Here is a 21521-nt window from a genome sequence, read left to right as displayed (position 1 = left end):
TCTGTACAGGTTAATATTAGTGCTGGTTTATCACATTTGGGTACTCAGTAGTGGGGTACCATTCTTTGAAGGTGCCTAGACATGGCCTAAAGACACACTGATGGTGAGGACAAGCTGGCAAAGCATGAGAAATTTATTCGAGTTATTGTCCAGAAGATTTATCCATCCCTCCAGAAAGTACCAGCATCCTGTTCCTTCCTTTTCTACTCCCTAACCACCTTCCTCCCAGCACCTTGCTTTTATCCTATCATTGCTGTGATAAGAGACTTTCCCAAAAAATGGAGCCTATCATAAAATTTAACTCCTGACCTGTCATTCCAGTTCCTTCACACACCTGTGCAGTCTGTTGCAGAAATTTGGTCTGTGCTTCTCCAATCAAATAGAATTATCCTTTATTCAGAGGGTTGTCCCCCATGGACAATGTACATTATGAGACTTAATGTTGTTTAGCATTTAGAATCATTCTTTCTTCTTAAATTAGGAGTAAGAATCAGCAGAAACTTCCACGCTATGGCAGTCCCAACATAATTCCCCAGAGCCTGTCTATAAGGATAGTATTTTTAGTAGTTGGGAAAATTTACATAAGTAATGCTGCATACCAATTAGTTGTATTAAAATATATATTATGCCCAGCTTTGTACTTGGCTTAAAGAGTTTCCTTGACAACATCATTTAACTTCTTACTGTTCTTTTCATGTTGCTCGTATAAATATCTAATATGTTTTTGTTCAAAACATCAATTAGGGTTCAGTGTAATCTTTATTAATACAGATATGTTATTATAAGAAGACTGCTGAGCTATGATAATTTGCACAGCAGGAACAATAAAATATCTTCTTTCTTCTTGGGTCTATCCCAGAATGCTTGGCTTTTCTGTTCTTTCACAGAGTACACCAAAGCCTTCCATGATCCCTTTTACAATCAGGATGAGATCTTAAAAGCATTCTTATAAGCAAAAGCTGCATTTTCTTCAAAGGTAAACAAAATGGAAGGGTCCCAAATTGCAGATAGATTCCAACAAGACTCCTGTATGTGACAGAGCTCCAATTTAATCTTCCACTTTCTCTCTTCATGTAGCCAGAACTCCCCACTTCCTGCGGATTCAGAATGTGGAGGTCAACGCAGGCCAGTTTGCCACCTTCCAGTGCAGTGCCATCGGCCGGACCGTGGCGGGTGACAGGCTGTGGTTGCAGGTACAGTAACTCACCATCACCAGTTCGGGGAGAGTTGAGAGGCAGGAGGGCACGACCCCTGGGGAGGGGCCCAGGGAACCGGGTCAGGACTGGGTTGCTGATGGACGACGGATGATGTGAGTTGTCTCTGTTCCTTCCTTCTTTATGGATGAGTTGTGAGATTCCTAAATGTTCTAGATAATGCCTACTGTTCTTCACAGACCTTTTGTTTTTCCCTTTAAATTTCTGTGTTTTCGGGGCACCTGGGTGGCTCAGCAGGTTAAAGCCTCTGCCTTCAGCTCAGGTCATGATCCCAGGGTCCTGGGATCGAGCCCCGCATCGGGCTCTCTGCTTAGCAGGGAGCCTGCTTCCTCCCCTCTCTCTCTCTCTCTGCCTGCCGCTCTGCCTACTTGTAATCTCTATCCGTCAAATAAATAAATCTTAAAAAAAAAAAAAAATTTCTGTGTTTTCCCATTGCTTCTGCTGAGCCATCTTGCTTTGAAGATATGGTTGTCAAATTACTTTTAGAGCAGGATATTAAAGTATCAAATATAGAGCTCTCCCCTACTCTTCTTCTTGAGAACTGTCCAGAGCATCGAACACACACACACACACACACACACACACACACACACAGATCTTTTTGTAATTTGAATTCCAACAAGAAAAAAAGCCTCAACTTAGAAATTAACAACACATCTTTTGAGTATTTAAGTGGACATTTTAGTGTAATCATAATTTGTGTGTCTTCTTTTTTTTAATTTAATTTGTGTGTGTGTGTTCCAAAATTCATTGTTTATGCACCACACCCAGTTCTCCATGCAATACATGCCCTCCATAATACGCACCACTAGGCTCACCCAACCCCCCACCCTTCTCCCCTCCAAAACCCTCAGTTTATTTCTCAGAGTCCATGATCTTTCAAATTCCATATGTATTTTGCATGGCGAATAGTGTCATGGACATAGCCATGGTTGCCAGAATTCTGAGAGAATGAATGGGATTCAGACCTCTCCTCTCTACCTGGAAGGCCTCCCGCTGCTGTAGGCTCTGAGTTTCATCTCCCCTTCCCATGGCATTCTCCAATTTCATTCTTGTTTCTTCCTTTTATGTATTGATCTGCAGGACGCTCGTTCTTTACTGAGACTAGTGTTGATTTCCACCTATCCCTCTTTCCTTGTAGGTCTTTTTTAGTTTGGTTAATTCTATATTTATTTTAGTTTGCTACTGAGCTGCTCCATGACTTTACACCTGTGTGTTTCTGTTCCATTTCCCCATGACTTCCGCTTCACTCACGCTGACCTATCCTCTGCCTATCACCTTTCCACCTACTATCATCCCTCCTCTTCTGCAGTGTCATGGGGACTGTGACGTGTCACAGTTGCGTGACACTCTACAACTGTGAAATTTCTCTTGCCTTTTCATCATCACAACTGAAATAAAAGGCTGTTTTTTTTCCTCGACTTCCGGGGCACCTGGAAGATGGCCAAATGTGCTGTCCCAAGATTAGGCAATAATCTGTTGACAGCTGGGGAGTACATTCTGAAGGAGGATTCTTAAAATATTCTTGGACCCACTTGCACAATTCCTCACCCTTCTACCTTGATGTCATTGTTTTCTCATCTCCTGGTGTCCCTGTGAGAAGATCCGCTGGCCAGTAAGGAGGAAGGTATGCAGAGGACCGAGACCGCAGGCACCAAATTCAGCTTTACTATTTCTCATTCTCCAAAAGTTTTATACTCGCTACTATAAAAGATTTTGCAGCCCGTGGCTACTGTGCTCAATCCTGATCTTTGGTGTTTGATTTCATTTTTTCTTTTGCATCCCACTTCCCAGTTGTTTTAGAATCTTGATATGAGAGACCAAAAATTATTTTCTTTGTTAGTGGTTGTTTGGTATTTAACTTGATCAAGATGAACTGTGTATAGTAATTGATGAGACAGGCATTTTTAATGGATATTTTCCACAATGCATTAGCTACCTTTTAAAAATGACACTTTCCTATCATTTTTTTTTTGTTTATTTACAGCATAACAGTGTTCATTGTTTTGGCATCACACCCAGTGCTCCATGCAGTACGTGCCCTCCCTATTACCCACCACTTGGTTCCTCAACCTCCCACCCCCCCCCCCCCCCGCCGCCCCTTCATAACCCTCTGGTTGTTTTTCAGAGTCCATAGTCTCTCATGGTTCATCTCCCCTTCCAGTTTCCCTCAACTCCCTCTCCTCTCCATCTCCCCATGTCCTCCATGTTATTTGTTATGCTCCACAAATAAGTGAGACCATATGATACTTGACTCTCTCTGCTTGACTTATTTCGCTCAGCATAATTTCCTATCATTTTTTATTTATCTCCAGAATCTAGGATTTTCATGGAAAATAGTCTTGGGCCTCTGATATTTGTGTTAATGTTACTTCAGAAACACAATATAAAGTCTAAACTCTTGCCTTAGTCAAGTCTTAGATACTCCCAAGAATTTATAGGCAAGTTAGAGTTACAATTTGATCTTTTTGTTTTTACAAATATCCTGGGCTTGGGATGCCCCTGGTTCAACTTAGCATCGCCTTAGGTATTGGGGATCTTTAACTACTTCCTGCTACAAAGGAGAAGACTTTGTTTTAAAGAGAATCTGTATCTGAAGCTAATGATTTACTTACTGTATGTTAGCTAATTGAATTTAAATTAAAAAAATATATAAAACAATAAAAAAATAAAGAGAATCTGCCATGTCATAGGGAGAAAGCTAGCTGCTGTTTTGAAAAACAGGTCTAAATGCAAAGTCTGAGCCTTCACTCCACTAGAATCTCTTGGCGGGGGGCAGTTTAAAAAATGCCTGGTCTACACCAGGATTCTGATTTAATGGGTCTGTGTCGAGGCCGCATTCAGGGCTCCCCAGGGGACTCCAGGGTGCACCCAAGTTTGACAATTATTGGGCTGAAGTAGAGCCCAATGCATGTCCCAAGTCAGGAAAGAAAAGGCAAAACCCAAGGTACGGAGGTAGCTGTATTCACTAGCCTTGATGGGACTATCACATTGAATTTCCCACACCCTGAACTCTCTTGCTTTTGTTCTATTACATTTGATCATTAGTGTTGACAAAATTATTTTTACAGTCCATTCACTAATGCCTTTCTTGTCTATTACCCAATCTTGTCTTGCCCTTCTTGGCATCGATGACTGCCTATTACCCTGAAATTGTCCTCCTGGTCATATCCTGAAGGGGATGATCAAAACAGAGGTGTCGTGACTTTGAAATTCTAAGTGAAATTTCGTTTGTCCTGGACCTGGAAAGCCCTGTGTGAATCTCTGTGATGTTAGAATAATTTTACTATTAAATGATTTATTTCCTCTGGTTGGATAAGCATCCTGTGGGGAAATGTTTATTTTATTAATAGCTAATGAAATAAGACTAGTGTCCTTCACTTGCAAGAATGGTTTCTATTAAACTGTGTTTGTGCAAAGTGACTTCCAGTTGAGTGAGGATTTGTGGCAGGTGATGGTTTCATAGAGCCCTCCGGGCCTCTCGTCCTTGCCCTGGCCTTTGCCTGAGGTCATCCTTTAGAAATTGTAGGGAAAAACAAACCTGGAATCATGGTGCAGGATCTTTCGAGTGTAGAGGTATAAATATGGGCATTTTGTCATTCCTGTAATGCTATCACAGTTTCAAAAATGTTTATCTGCTGCCTACAAAGTCACTTGCATCCTCAAAGTAATTTGAGATCCAGGAAGAAAAATGAATGGGAAAAATGTTTTTAGGCTTTTCTTCTCAGTAGTAAGTCAAGATTTAGAAATTAATAATGCATTTTTTTAAAGATTTTATTTATTTATTTGACAGAGAGAGATCACAAGTAGGCAGAGAGAGAGAGAGAGGAGGAGGAAGCAGGCTCCCCGCCGAGCAGAGAGCCTGATGTGGGGCTCGATCCCAGGACCTGGGACCATGACCTGGGCCGAAGGCAGAGGCCTCAACCCACTGAGCTACCCAGGCGCCCCAATAATGCATTTTTATTTAGGGAAACATTGATGCTTTGGAGCATCATCGTTTATAATAATGTGTGTTACTTGTATGACCATATTTTGAGTTCTGCTGTAGGCATTTGCTCAGTTTCATGGGTATATCCCATGGTCATACCCTTCCTTTATAGATGAGTTTGAGGTGTAGGATTGCTCAGGGTCAGAGAGGTAAATGGCATAGCAGGGAATAGTACATCCATATTTCCTTTACTTAACTATTGGTTGATTCCACTATCCTAAGACATCTTCCCATATTCCAAATCTAGATGAATAGGTCATATGTACTTACCACTCTGTTGGAAGAATTTGGATGTGACTGACATTATCTGATTAACCTCATAACCAAAAAAGAAAAAAAAAAGTCCATATGTATTACATGTCCATACCAATCCACCTCTACAAAAATGGCCAGCGGTTCAGTTGTTTAAAATATAGATTAAATATGATCGCTGTCAGAGCCTTTCACAAAACATAGCACATATAAATCTGATGATGACACTAATGAAGAAATGTTTATGATTAACAGATGTGTCCCATCTGCTTACATTTTCCCCGTCTCATCTGTGGGCTACAGGTTATTGTCAACATAGAACTGGTTTTTCTAGAATACAAAACAACAGAGTAAAACACAGTTCACGAGCATCCATTAGTAGAGCAGCAAAGGACTTAAAACACCTTCCAGACAATGTACAGTAGGAAGACTGCGTCTACAAAATGGTTTTCTCTTTGTAGCATGAAAGTGGCGTGCAGTGTGTTTGTTGAGAAACTTGGCTCTGTGCTATCAGATACATGGTCTCAGCAGGGACTGTCACTGTGGGGTACACTCAAATGAAATGTATGTGTAAAATCATTCAAGTACACAAAAAACGACAGTATTGCCTGTTATTATCAACTTTCTGATCACTGTGGAGCCTACATTTTTAAAATATCTTAGAGTATGTAATAAGATATAGAGAAGAGAAAATCGAATTTTAGGTGTCCTTCTTTTCATACTGATGGGCAATTTCTGAGTTAGATGTATTTTTACACAGTCCTAAATGCCCCTTAAGCCATGTATGGTCATATTAATATTACTGTTGTACTTTCTGAAGCATTTTAAATTTTATTTTCCTACATACACTTGTTTCCCCTAAGAATTAATATTTATAATACCAGTTTTAACTTTTCAATAAATAAAGATGGTCGCCAAAGCTAGTATTGATGGTCATAAATCTGAAGACGGCTTGTGCACATTGTTTTCTAGGAAACATGGGCCACCTTGCCCTCTTCCCCTGCATCTGTGTAGTTTGGGTATTTTTGTAACTTCTGCTGTTTAATTCATTTTTGATCGTTGTGGAGGCTCCTCCAAATTCCTTCGTCTTCTTCCTTGGTGTCTTGGTTGATTTGGACTGCTATAACAAACCACCACGGGCTGCGTGGCTTAAACAATTTATAGAGACTGAAGTCCAAGGTCCGGGTACCATCATGGTGAAGTTTTCAGTGAGGACTCTAGCTCCCTGGTTTATGGACAGCCTTCTTACTGCATCCCCGCATGCAGAGAGTGAGCTCTAGGCTAGGCGTCCCCTTATAAGGACTCCAATTCCATCAAGAGGGATTCAGTCTGATGACCTTCTCTAAGTCTAATTACCTCCCAAAGGCCCACCTCGATACTGTCACACTGGAGATTAGGTTTGATCATACGAATTTGGGAGAGACCCAAATATTCAGTCTACGGCATTTGGCTACCATCTTAAACTCGGAAGTGGGTGGGAAAAGAAAGTGGTTCAGCCTCCAGGAAAAATGGCAGAAATCAGGGGGGCAGTAGAGATGCCTTTTGAACAGTAGATGAATGGCAGCTTTGACCAAGCCAGGAACTGGCATGAGCAAGTTGGATGAATAGGAGTTGGCCAAGGAAACCTGGAAAACAGTGATTTTCTCTCCACAGATCTTGAGACCCCTATCATTTTTCAATAGCTTATTTTCTAGAATCACAGAATTATGTAATATCTGAATGTGGAATAGTCTTCAAATCAAATTTTATTCATGAGAAAATGAAAGCCCAGAAAAAGTAGGGAACTTTAACACAATCGTATATTATGTATTTAATTATGATATGTATTAAATACAGTTTAGTTTGCTAATGAAAGTCAATTATAAATACATATTTACAAATAAGTAAATTTTGCCACGTGGACATTTTTCTTCATTGAGTACTTGTCTTTTAATCAAAGATGCTTAGATTTACTGTGAAAATAGCTGTATTAATTTTGGAACCATCATAGTACAATATCATTGAGTTTTACTTTTTTAGCAAACAAGGCTTAGTGTTCATTAGAAGTAAGGCACCAGAATAACATTTTTAAATGATTTCATAACATGCATCTGTTCATAGAAATAGAAAAAGAAATCAGATGGTGTTACTATGAAGTACTCTATTAAAAATACTGTTGCAATGTAGCAGCTAGAATAGTACCTATAACATAACAAATACTCAGTAAATGCCTGCTCCTGTCACTTCCCTTACTGACTGCCTGAACAAATCATGTGTCTCCTCCAGGTGAGTCTCAAAGGCTGGCATGAGAAACAGACACAGAATCTGTCTTTCTGGGATGCTGGTTTTATGGCTATGGTTCATCTCCAAGGGATGGTTTTGATGAGAGTAGGGATACATAGAACCTAGTGATGTCCCTTTTGCTATTTCAGAGTATGCAGCAAATATCACACAGAGTTAGAATAGTTTTGGAAGCAAATGTGGTTAGTATGTCATCTCTTTCAAACTTTCATTCCTTATACCTTTCCCCTAGGTATTTTTTTCCCCCTCTGTTGTAAAATTTTGTTTTCTAATTCACCCCGTAGAAAAAAATTCTTGCCACAGTACTTCAGTGAAAGGTAATAGAAATGCACCTCTCAAGGACAATATGTTTGAGTCCTCACTATGACAGCAGACCTGTGTCATAGTAATTGATAGATGAACCCACCTCACTTTTTTTTTCTTTTTTTGGTATGGAATGTAATTCAGTATGAGCTCTTGAATTGGGTAGACTGATTTTCTAAGAATGATGTTCACTTAGGATTAAAACTTTTGTAGTTGTTGGCCTAGAGATTTTTTTTTCTTTTGAGAGATTGATATGTAATTCCATGAGTTACCTAATTGTGAAAACAGCATTTTTCACCAGTGTAATACATTTATCATATTTCTTTTCTGAGTTAGATTTTTAGTCCTTTGTGGGAATTTTCTGAGAGAGAAAAAGGAAAGTCTTCATATTTTTATAACTTAAAATGGTTCTAATAAATAGGTCGTCTGGCCTGCTATAGAATTTGATTTATGAATGAATAAATTACAAATTATATTGCCAGTATTTATATCACTGACTTCAACAGAGGTGTTTGAAATAAAAAAATTACAGCTCCATTGACTAAGCACTGCTGTGTGCTAGATACTCTGCTAGGCTGTGTCTGGGCATTTTTTTCTCTGAACCGATCCATAGGAACACTCTCTTATATGTCCATAGAAGAAGAAACAGGCTTGGGAAGTTTCAGTAATTTTTCCAGGAACACATTGCCAGTAACAAGACTGAAGATTTGAGCCATGCCATGTAACTCCAGAATGTACATCCTTAACTATAATGCCTCTTGCATAGTACAAAGACCCAGACATTTCCTTGTGGATTCATAAACACCACGTAGTAATTTACGTGATAGCTTTTATCAGAATTTAAAATTAAAATTCCATTCGTGTGTGTGGATGTTGCCTTGGCTTTTTTGTTAGGGAATATATGTGTTTGGTCAACCTTTCTTGGTGCCTTTTAGTTTCCTTTATAGATTATGAGGGCAAAAAGCAGAACTGTATATCAGACCAATTTTGCTATTATGTATAAAAGCCATAAAATGATTTGAAAAGAAGTAAAATTATGGTTTCCTTGGCAAGTTTAACTTGGGTATTTTATACCATATATATTAAAGTATAAATTTAACATCACTTACCATCATAGAAAATACCAGGAATGCACAAAGAGGACTGTCTTCAGTTGCTATAGGAACCATTTGCTCCTTAAAACTTTGAGTGGTTGAAATTACATCCATTATTGTTTTAGTCAGTTGAATATCCATATATATATATATATATATATATATATATATATATATGTGTGTGTGTGTATATGTATATATATGTATGTATATATATATATACATATATGCATATATAATGCAATATGCACATTCAGACTGAAACCACCAAAAGCCTTCAAAGCATATACTGTATGTTTTAATTTAGTGTGAGTTTGGATTAGTTTAATTTAAAGGTAAAGATACACTTTACATTAGTGAAGCAGTATAACTTTCCATGAGAGATTCCAGGAGGCATTAATTAGTAAATTTTATTTTGTGATATGACCTCAGTCCAAAAAGACATAAATTGCTGGTGCTTCGAGAAGGATGCCCCAGAAAAAGTTGGAGCAGTAGTTGGAGAGCTCTGTCCTCAGCAGCAATCTAAAGGTCTCCGGGCCAGAATGGGAAATGGCACTTGAAACCATGGGTCAAGATGGTTCAGTTCTGAGGGCAGAAGAGAAAGGCATCAGCTTGACCTCTTAAGGACTGCTTACTTTGAGGCCAAGAGCCATAAATCTTGTGAAAGCAATTTTTTCTTTTTTTGTGTGTGTGTAGCTTTTCTCAAATTCATCAAGTGGTTCATTTGTTTCTCTTGACTCCAAGAATCCATAGCTGTGTCACAAGAAGAGAAGGCAGAGGTGGCCGTGCTCTGGAATTTCTGTGATTGAGGGCTGAGAATACAAACACTCTGTCTTTCTAGCTCCTTTTACTGAGCCAGGCCTAGGACTGAGGGTCCTGGAGGGTTTGGACACTATTAGGATCTCTAGTTTTTTGTTTTGTTTTGTTTTTACTTTTGTTTTCCTCTTTGGTCTCTCTCTCTCTCTCTCTCTTTTTTTTTTTTTTTTTTTTTTTTTTGGAAGGAGAGGAAAAATGGAAATGTCTTATGTGGGCAGTTTATGTACAGACCTCTGGTGGCATTGGAAGTCCTAGAAGGTTTTCAGTTTCATCATCAGGCATCACGTACAGAGAAAGGAAAGAGAGAAGGTTACCTAAGTCCTTCCTTGAGATGGAAAGAAAATTTGGCAATTTCTGATGGGTTTTAATTTTAAAAATGTCTTTTGGACTGTAGAAATGTGACTCAGCATGAGGCAAGACCTGAATATTTTGGCAACAACCGCCAGGCAGTTCCTACAGAGGATGAACTTTGAAGTCATAAAGCAGTTTGTTATTCTCGTTTGCATCCCTCTTTACTTCTAAAACTGCCATCCTCATTCCCTTCATGCAAAAGAAAGGGCATTGGCTCTTGCCCAAGTGTAATAAAATTGTTTGTCTCTGTTAGAAGTGATGTCCTCTAAGCACAAAGGACAAGTGACTAACGGAGTTTCTGTTTATTTTTAAGATTTGGAAGCCCCTTATTACTTTCACTCAAGAAATATATATTATATACTTTCCATGTGCTAAATATACGAGTTAGGCAAATGTTGCCAGAGATCCAGGCCGCAAGCCCTGGGATATGTCTTCCCTGGGTCAAAGGGCACTTTCTTTTCTACTGGTGCTGGTACTTTTACCATAGAAATGGAAAAGCTCGATGCTTGCACAGGAAGTGAATGACACCTAGACAAAATAGTTCTCAGCACTGGAGTATTTGCAAGCCAGTAGCAAAATCATTGGGGGAAATAACGACAGTTAAAATAGTTGTTCAGTAATACAGAAATGAGCCATTCTTTTCTTCACATCTTCCTTGAAGAAAGTTTCTTTTCACTTTTATTACAGAAATTGTAAATATACACAGAGTTAGAGAGAAATTGGAAAAAGCTTAATATACTCAGCATTCCACTTCAACACCAACACTATGTGGCCAATTGCTGCCTCTCTGTTTCCACCTGCTCCCCGTCTGATTATTTTTGAAGCAATCCCAGTCATCATGTCATTTAACTTGTTAATGTTTCTCTAAACAGGGGCTGGCAAACACTATCTGTAAAGGGCCAGATAGTAAATTTTGCAGGCCAGACGGGCTTTGTGGCAACGGCACAGCTCTGCAGACAACACACACATGAAGGATAGTGGCTGTTTTCAGTGCAGCTCTGCGTATGGACACTGACCTTTGCATTTCATATGAGTCTCATTGTCACAAAATAGTATTCCTGTTTTGTTTGTTTTTTTAAAGTGATCAAAAACGTACAAACCATTCTCAGCTTTTGAGCTATACAAAACAGGTGACTGACTGGATGGAGCCTCAGACCCCTGCTCTGAAAGATAAGAGCCCTTAAAATAATAATAAACACTATGCACGATCTAGAAAAATAATCAGTGTTCAGATTTCCTTGACTGTCTTATAACCTTATTTCTCTTAGCCATTTATTTGCATTGTGATAACAGTTAAGTTGACATTTTGCAAGTAGAGAGTGGGGGTCTTAAGTTCATCCCCTCCCCCCCTTTTTGGGAGATTGGTGGTTGTTGCTGAAACTGTGTTTATCCTATACAGTTTCCCATATTTTCAGTTTTGCTTGTTGCCATTTAATGGCAGTGTCATTTAATGTGTTCTTCTGACTGTTGTGTTTCTTGCAATTATTTCCTTTTTGTGAAGCTGTCAGCCACAGGTGACCACTCCTACATTCATTGATTTATTAAGGATTGCAGAATGGCTCCGTGATACCAGTCCTTCTTGGTTTAGTTGCTAGAATAGTCCCAGAAAGAAAAGCTCTCCCATATGAAATATGAGTTACCCTAATACGGAAATAATAAAGGGAAGATGGTATAAATGCTTGATACTTTGTCTTTTTCAGCACTTTGTTTTTAAAGTAAAGAGGTAGTTCACTGGCATCACCTAAAAGTGACCAAGAGGTTATTAGTATTGTTGTTATTGTCACCAGCACCATGGTCTTTGTCATCACCACATTGTCATCATTGTCATTGTCATCACTGTCATTGTCATCAACTGGTGGATTTAAATACATTTGCTGTGTTTTGACCCATCACACTTACTATGTTTATCGCAGCTCAAATAAATGGGGCTTCCTCAGGTGGGTGACCCCTGTCCTGGACCATGCTAGCTGGCTTTCTTACTTTCTGGTGTGACAATATATTCCAGGCTTATGTTTTACATTTTCCACCTCAATGACCTAGAGTCAGCCATTTCTCCAGGGAGCCCTGGTTCTTGTTTAGTGGGAACTGGTCATTGGAAATTACAGTCTGAGCATAAGAGGTACTCATTACTATGCTCTTTTGTCTCTGGATCTTCCCATGGGGCAGGGCAAGGATGTATACCTATACACACAGTTAAAAACATGTCCTGAGTTCATATTGACAATTTCTTTTTTTTTTAAAGATTTTATTTATTTATTTGAGAGAGAGTGAGAGCGCGCGAGCACAAGCATGGGGAGTGGCAGGCAGAGGGAGTGGGAGAAGCGGGCTGCTTGCCCAGCAGGGGAAGCCCACTATGGAACTCGATCCCGGAACTCTAGGATCATGACCTGAACTGAAGGCAGTGGCTCAACGAATTGAGCCACGTAGGTGCCCCATACTGACGATTCCAATTGAAATTCAGAACCACTAGACTTTTAGCCTCCTTTATCTTGCATCTTTAGCTTCATTCAGCTATGTTTTTCAGAAGAGTTGTGTACTTTAAGGCATATTGATTGGGAAAAAGTAATGTTCTTAGCCAGCCATGTTGAGGACTAGCCCCATCTTTTAGATCGTGTACGATTATGCAGGCACAGCCATCGTCCTCATATGAGAGAGTCATTATTATAGTTTTGAAGGAAACGGGGTCGGTTCCTTGCCTTGCAAACCCAAACCTTTAAACTAATGGGAAATGTCAGTCAGTGTCAGGCCTCTGAGTTTCCTGTGGCTGAGTTAATCTAGTCGACAGTGGGATATTTGATTTTTAAGACTATAGAACTTCTAATTTCATTGGTTTCTAACTACTGCATTTATTGTGTATATCCTGTGTTATTTGGATGAACGTCTCTGTAAAATGAAACAAAAGTTGGTTAAGTAACGTCATTCAGATAGTACACATATATAATGAAATGGACTATGCCTAAATATCAGCATGAGATTCTAAATTTCCAGAATCATTTTTTTACTTGAAAATACCTGTAAGATTGTTACACATTCAAAGAATACGCAGCTTTGGATATCTGCATGTTACTTTGGCTATCTGTATATTTTTAGCCAATTGAAGTATACTTGTCAGTGTGTACTCATAGTATAGGATAATATAAGTAAGAACTTCTAGTCCTACGCTTCCAAATTGGTAAATATTTGGGCTGGCTTCATTATGGCCTAGAAATCAAAGGTCAATAGTATCTTTGTTATTAAAATTTTATATATATATAAAGTTTTGTGTATATATTAACATAATACAATATAATATAAGATATATGTGATATATATCACTACAGCATAATATAATATACATATTATATATATAATGTATATATGTCTCCAGAAGGTAGAAATGTTGAGGTCATCGATTATTATTGGATTTAGATTATATAAAATATTTTCAAAACGTTTATTTCAGGTCTTGCTGATAATTGTTGTGATCCCAGTGGTAAGAATTTCAGTCAGTTTTGGGGCTCCTGGGTGGCTCGGTTGTTAAGCATCTGCCTTTGGTTCAGGTTGTAACCCCAGGGTCCTGGAATTGAGCCCCACATCGGGCTCCCTGCTCAGCGGGAAGCCTGCTTTCCCTCTCCCACTCCCCCTGCTTGTGTTCCCTGTCTCACTGTGTCCCTCTCTGTCAAATAAATATAATCTTTAAAATTAAAAAAAGAAAAAAAAGGATTTCAGTCAGTTTCATCCAAATGAGTGGATTTGCAAGTGCGGTAACACAGACTGTTTTCCCTATTGAGTAAATGAAGGTTCAGTCCATCCCCAGCCACCTGGCTCAGGAAAGGTGACTGGCCAGTATCTTCTCTAGGCTTGTGCACTCAGAGCAACTTTGAAATGCCCAGGATTGACTAATTTGATCCAAGTGCTGCTAACATCCCAGACCTCAATTTCTCTCAATCATTGCTCTGATTATGGCGAAACTATTTCCAAAAGACTTAATATGTATCTTTTTGATGGTAAATTACTGCTCATTTAGAAGTTCTACAGTCAGTCTCTTGCATAAAGAAGATTATACGTCTAATTTAAATGACTATCAGTACCTTTTTTCCTAGCATGCTCAAACTGAAATACATGCATGTTTAAAGACACTCTTGCTTTTGTACAAAGCCATATTTAACCCACTCAGATCATTTCCTCTCAGAGATGGCCATTATGGTTGTTTTATTAAGGTAACAAAAGATGGGCAAGCAATTTCTTTAACAACCCTGGACATTCAGGTGCCAGGTTGTGCCACAGGTACAGGTCTTTGTTCCTGACAGGCATGTCCTGGGCTCTCTTTCACTGTGAACTCTGATATTCTAAAGAACGATCTGGATGCCCGTCCTTGGCAATGCCACATTGTCCTGCTATAAGGGTTTTAGAGAACATGGAGTACCCGTCCTTGGCAGGGCTGCCTCTCCCTAAATATGAGAATTAAGAGAAAACTGGCCAACAGATTCACTGTCTCTACGTAGTACACATTTTCATTGCTTTGTTTTGCCAGAAGAGCAGAAAGTATCCCATAGGCTCTGAGATGATCAGGAGTACCAGAGGTTCTGAACATATTGTCCTATCTGTCATCTGTGTCATGGAGAAAGACACACAAGGAAAGGAGTCACATGTCTTTTCATGCCTCCCTGAATCAGAGAAATGGGACTGCTATTCCCCATTCTTCCCTGTTTAATTCTGATGCGAGGAAGCCTAGCTGTGAAGCAAAAGACATCTTAAAAATCAACTTGTTCAGTCACCCATTCAATGCCTAAATCCCTTTAATCCCTTTAATAGTGCTACCAACCTTTGCTTGGATGTGCCAGGCATGGTTTTTGTGCTAGAGATATAACAAGAACCTGGCAAAGATCCCTGCCTTTGGGGGACTTGTATTCTGGTAGGGGGTGAAGAGAATGACCCTTATCTCTGTGGGACTTATATTCTGGTAAGGGGTGAAGACAATGACCCTAATAAGTAAGCTATGTCCTATGTTAGCAAGTGTTCAGTAGCATTAATAAGAGTAGCTAGATAGGACACAGGGCATCAGGAGGGCCATCCAGAAGTTTCAGTTTTAAATCTGGCCTCTTTGAGTATACATGGGTGATGGAGATAAGTCAGGGAGGGCCTCCAGGAGGAAGAAGACAGAGACCTGGAAGGTATCTGCTTGGGAAAGAAAGTAACAGCTCAGAGCCTGGTGTGGCTAGAGCCCAGGCATCCCACAGACTTGTGGGGTCATGGCAGTGTGTGGGGGTGGGCGGAACAGTTTGTGTACATTCTTAGAGGTCACTCTTATTCCCAAGTCTAAACCTGGAAATTCTCCACAACTAATGTAGCGGCAAAACCTGCCCACTTTTGTAATCCGTTTGGTGACAACACTTCACCTGAAACTTTATGGCCTGTTTTTCCTCCTTAGAGTCAGTCACATGTTTTAATGCAGAAATATCAATGTCCTTGGTGATGGAGCACTGGCCCAGACTTCTTTGGGATATCACACAATATACCATATAGATACCCTTCTAAAATTAAAAATAAATATGAATTCTGAACCACATTTTACCCAAAGAGTTTCAGATAATGGATAGAACCCCATGGCCATGACATTTAAGTGCTGTTCCTATTTTACATGTCTGGTCTTTCAATTTTGGAAGATAATTATCCTTTCTTCTCCCTCTCAAGTCATGTATTTCCAGGTGTTTACCAGCTTTTACCTGTAATGATGAATGCTGTACATTCATACAAGGTCCTCTTCATGTTCCGCTGAACAAGCCTATTTCTCATATGCTCCTCGGAAAACAGGAGCCCCCAGAACAGAATGCTGCCTTCTGGGGGGCACCGCCTCCCCAGATACTCTGTTTCTATTAGTATAACTGAAAATTGAATTAGGTTTTAAAAAAATCCACTTCCCAAACTTCTTATACCTTTAAGTGTTGAAGGTGCTTCTAAGGTTGCCAATGATCCACTGGTAAAGTCTAGGGAGTACGGGATTGATTCACATTTATTTTGACTGATATTTATCTCATTAATTTAAATTCATTGTTAGGCTTTGGAGATTTCTTTTATCTCATTTTACACATTCATGCACTGGTTAGTCACCTGTACATATGACAAACACAACTACGACTCTTGGTAACATTAATAGTCATGTTGGAGGAGTCAAGGATATAACCTTTGCCAAGGCTTCAGAAACCTGCTTCAGCATCTGTGCTGACAAGCAGCCATAGACTCTGGTTGTTCATAGGCTTCTGGTCCACCCAGCCTTCCTGGCATGTGCCCCACATTGCTTTCCTCTTGTCCGTGGAGATATCACAAGGGATGCCGCCTGGTGTCCTGCCAACAGCTGGAAACACTCCATCCTCCTCCTTTCTAGCAACCCAAGAAGTCAGATTTGACACTAACCAGGTGAGGGGTGAGCACTCTCTCCTCCTCCCCATACCCCCCATTATCTGAGGACATCTTCCCATGTGTCCTCCATCAACCCTATTGTGGATTCCTTCTTCATGAGTGTTATCAGTCACTGAGCTAATGCAGAACCTAAAGTCACTGTTGGACCTGACGGATTTTTTTCACCTTCAGGAAACAAAGAGACTATTAGTAAAGTATCAGTGTCACAACTTAAAAGGAAATGAATCAACATTGTCCAAGAAGTGGGTCTTTCCTCCCTGTGAGTTAGGACTTTGTCTCAAGTTCAGGCTTTTGGTCTGCTCTCATCTCTGTGTCTCTGTCTGCTTCAGTCCTCGCCATCTTTGAACCCTTCCTCTGCCATCATGCCTCTCCCTTCTGTCGCCTCACCCAACTTCTCTCCACTCCTTTTTGACTTTCTGTGTTTGAGCTACAGCAATTCCCCTTTATTCATGGGTCCAGTTATCCGCGGTCAACCGCGACCCTTTGTCCCATCACGTAGGCAATTTCTCATCTCACAGCATCACTGAAGGGGTGAGTACAGTACAGTAAGTTATTCTGAGAGACCACATTCACATAACTTTTACTACAGTATATTGTTGCAATTGTGCTGTGTTATTCGTCATTGTTGTTTATCTCTTACTGTGCCAGTTTATAAACCAAACCCTACGATAGGTGTGTATGTGTGTGTAGGAGAAGAGATAGTATATTTAGGGTTCAATACTATCCATGGTTTCAGGCATGCACTGGGGTGTTGGAACACATCTCCAGCAGTTAAGGGGGGATGACTGAATTCCCCCCTTTTCTCCTTTGTCACTTTTCCTCTTTCTTTTATTCTTTCAGTCTTCACACCTTTTTCTCCTGTTGCTCTCCTGCCTCGTTTAGACTTATAATTTGTTCTCTGCTCATTTTGTTCACATCATGTGATGCCTCTATGTTCTCCAGTCTTTAGGCAACTGTTCTACATGCATTTGCAAGGTGGGATTTTTATGCCTGTATAAAATTACTGGTCGTACCACAAACTTAAATGATATGCATCAACCTTAGTGATTTATCTTCTAGATAGTTAAATACTGCGTCCCTAATTCTAAATATACATTTTAGTAGTGCTGCATGCTCTTCTGTTCAATTATCTTAAGCACACTTAATCTTATTTAGTTTGGTTTATCTATTCCATTTTTAGAAATAGCACTTTATGGCTATTGAAGATGTGAATTTCAAGGATCAGCCTTGTCTTGTGGGAGGAGGTCAGTGTAGACTGCATCTCAGAATATTACAGGGAATTTATCCTTCTTGAAAATATTAAAGATGGGATTCATTTTAATTTTGAAATTCTATCTGGAGGACAGTAACTGAATTTGTACTGTGGAAGCCATGCAGTATCACAAAAATAAATACTTTTTTCCTGAATATTTGCCCTTTTACCCAAGATAAGCTGAGGGTCCCTCCCCACACACACCTTTATACTGTTTTGGAAATATTGTAAAAAATATCAGTGATTCAGGTCAATTCTCCGTCCTATTTGATCCATTTGTAATATCTGAAAGGAGTTGGAAAATAACTTGATTTTAGGAGCCATCTGAACTCTTGTTAAAAAACAGTTCTTATAAATAGATAATTAACTCTCTTTCAAGCCTTTTATGTTGTTTATCAAAAACAAAAAAACTTAAAATTTTTCATTCCTTTTAAACCAACAATTTTAGGAATAAGGATGGTCCTAACATCATTTATAACAGTGAAGCATGTAAATAATTCAATATATAGTTATAAAGAAATATATAGATAAATAATGGCTATAGCTATAAAATGGGAAACATTAAAAAGCATGTTTTTGAAACCATTTAATGGCATAAACATGTCCGTAGGTATCACAGATATAACACACACACAAAACCACAATTTCAAATTTTATTTAAATGAAATAATGCATCAGAAAAAAGTAAACTAAAACACCTTAAAATATTTACACTATTTATCTTTAAGTGATTGGATTATGTCTATTTTTTAAATGTCTATTTTTTTAAGTTTCTACATTAAACATTAGATGTTAAAAATCCATCTCTTTTGGGGTGCCTGGGTGGCTCAGTGGGTTAAAGCCTCTGCCTTCGGCTCAGGTCATGATCCCAAGGTCCTGGGATTGAGCCCTGCATCCAGCTATCTGCTCAGCAGGGAGCCTGCTTCCCTTCCTCTCTCTCTCTCTGCCTGCCTCTCTGCCTACTTGTGATCTCCGTCTGTCAAATAAATAAATAAAATCCTTTAAAAAAAATCCATCTCTTTTTTAAATTTTTATTTATTTTTTAAATTTCTTTTCAGTGTTTCAGAATTCATTATTTATGCACTTCTCTTTATTGTCCTTAAGAATATATTTTGTGTGGGTTTGCTCTGAGCCGGATGTACCTGGTAGCTTGTGGACACCTATGACACTCAGCCATCTGGATTATGGGTTGGCTCCCCCTTAGCTGGTTGAATAAAGCTCTCCTCTCTTGCTTTCCTCTTCTGCCCCTGCTTGGACGTATCAGGTCTGCTTCACATCCCTCCTTCCATTCTCCATTCAGCTCACCAAGTACATTTTACCTATGTTTTTGCAATCATTTTTAACCTGCACTCCAGATTATTTTAGCACAGTCTTCGAATAAAGGTGTAAAAGCTAGAGTTTACGCTGTTGATCTGTGGTAGGTAGTGATGACTTAACATGCATAATGTGAAGTTTACCAATTTGGCCGTGTCCAAAAGCACAATTTAATGGTTAAGAACATTCACAACATTAGGTAACCACTACCACTATTTATTTCCAAAACTTTTCTATCACCTGAAACAAAACCTATTAAGACATAACTCCCATGGGGCCCTCTCCTCCCACTCTTAGTAACCTTCATTCTACTTTCTGTCTCGATGAATTTGCTCATTCTAGATACCACATATAAGTAGAATCATACCATAGTTGTCCATAGTGACTGGTTTATTTCACCTAATGTAATGTGGTCAGGGTTTATCCATGTCATGGCATGCATCTGAACTTCCTTCCTTTTTAAAGCTAAATGATATCCTATTGCCTGTATAGGCCATCTTTCGTTTAACCATTCATCCATCAATGGACATTAGGTTGTTGTCTACCTTTTGGCTCTTGCAAATAATGCTGCTGTGAACATTGGTGTATAAGTGTGTGTGTGAGTACCTGTTCTCAATTCTTTTGGGTTATATCCAGGAGTAGAATCCCTGAGTGATATGATAATTCTGTTTTTAACTTTTTGAGGTCTTTCCAGACTGTTTTCCACAGTGACTGCATCATTTTATAATCCCACCAGCAATGCACAGGGTTCCCATTTCTCTATGTCCTCGACAGCTTGTTATTTTTAATTTTAATTTTTTTTTTTTTGGATGATAGCTATCCTGCTGGATGTAAAGTAGTATTTCATTGTGGGTTTGATATGTATTTCCCTGTTGACCAAAGATGTTGAGCATCTTTTCATATACTCATCAGCCATCTGTATATCTTCTTTGGGGGAAATGTCTTTTTAATTTCTTCGCCCATTAAAAAAAATTGAGTCTAGTTAAAACATGTTACATTAGTTCCAGGTGTACAGCATAGTTATTTAACTACTCTATACTTTATGCTGCGCTCACCACAAGTATACCTACCATCTGTGACCCTACAACACTATCCCAGTTTCAATGACTATATTCCCTATGGTGTGACTTTTATTCCCATGACTTACTCATTCCATAACTGGAGGGCTATATTTCCCACTCCCCTTCACCCATTTTGCCCCCTCCCTTTCTCCTTCTCTCTGACAGCCGTCAATTTTTTCTCTATATTTACAGGTCTGATTCTGCCATTTGTTCATTTAGTCATTGTTTTGTTTTTTAGATTTCATATATGAATGAAATCGTATGGTATTTGTCTTTCTCTGTCTGACTTCACTTAGCATACGTCCTCCAAGTCCAGCCATATTGTTGGAAATCCTTGGATTGTTTGTTTCTTGTTTTTGTTGTTGGTTGAAGGACTTCTTTATATATTCAAGATCTTAATCACAATCATACATATGATTTGTGAATATTTTCTCCCACTCTCCATTGTTTTAATCTCCTTTGATGTACAAAGTTTTTAGTTTTGATAATGTTTTTTTTTTTCTATTGCCTGTGATTTTGGTATTTAAGAAATCAGTTCTGAATCTAACATCATGAAGATTTTCCCCTCTGTTTTTCCTCTAAGATACAGTTTTAGATCTTAAATTTAGATATTTGTTGTATTTTGAGTTCATTTTTATATGCAGCAGAAGATAAGGGTCCAACTTTATTCTTTTGCCTGGATGTCTAGTTTTCCCAACATCAGTTGCTGAAAAGACTGTCATTTCCCCATTGAGTGGTCTGGGAACCTTTATCGAAAATCCACTGACTACATATGTTTATTTCTGGGTGCTCTATTCCATTGGCATGTGTCTGTCCTTATGCTAGTGTCATGCTGTACTTCTTTTTTTTAATTTTTTAAAATTTCTTTTCAGCATAACAGTATTCATTGTTTTTGCACCACACCCAGTGCTCCATGTAATATGTGCCCTCTCTAATACCCACCACCTTGTTCCCCCAACCTCCCACACCCCGCCCCTTCAAGACCTTCAGGTTGTTTTTCAGAGTCCATAGTCTCTCATGGTTCATCTCCCCTTCCAATTTCCCTCAACTCCCTTCTCCTCTCCATCTCCCCATGTCCTCCATGTTCTTTGTTATGCTCCACAAAGAAGTGAACCCATATGATAATTGACTCTCTCTGCTTGACTTATTTCACTCAGCATAATCTCTTCCAGTCCCATCCATGCCGCTACAAAAGTT

The 21521-nt window shown here is 39.1% G+C and overlaps 1 protein-coding gene across 13 annotated transcripts in view; it reads left to right on the top strand.

Moving 5' to 3' along the window:
• PTPRM (protein tyrosine phosphatase receptor type M) overlaps nucleotides 1-21521 on the top strand; it is a 793799-nt gene that overhangs the window by 357185 nt on the left and 415093 nt on the right. For all 13 annotated transcript variants that reach the window (XM_046025010.1, XM_046025008.1, XM_046025007.1 and 10 more), the window contains exon 5: nucleotides 1078-1193. In XM_046025010.1, the coding sequence (XP_045880966.1) occupies nucleotides 1078-1193 (116 nt within the window). The remainder of the gene's footprint in view (nucleotides 1-1077; nucleotides 1194-21521) is intronic.

The sequence above is a fragment of the Meles meles genome, chromosome 12, assembly GCF_922984935.1.
Source record: "Meles meles chromosome 12, mMelMel3.1 paternal haplotype, whole genome shotgun sequence".
NCBI classification, from domain to species: Eukaryota; Metazoa; Chordata; class Mammalia; order Carnivora; family Mustelidae; genus Meles; species Meles meles.
The sequence above is the reverse complement of the archived record's forward strand: the minus strand, read 5'-3'. Positions and strand labels throughout refer to the sequence as shown.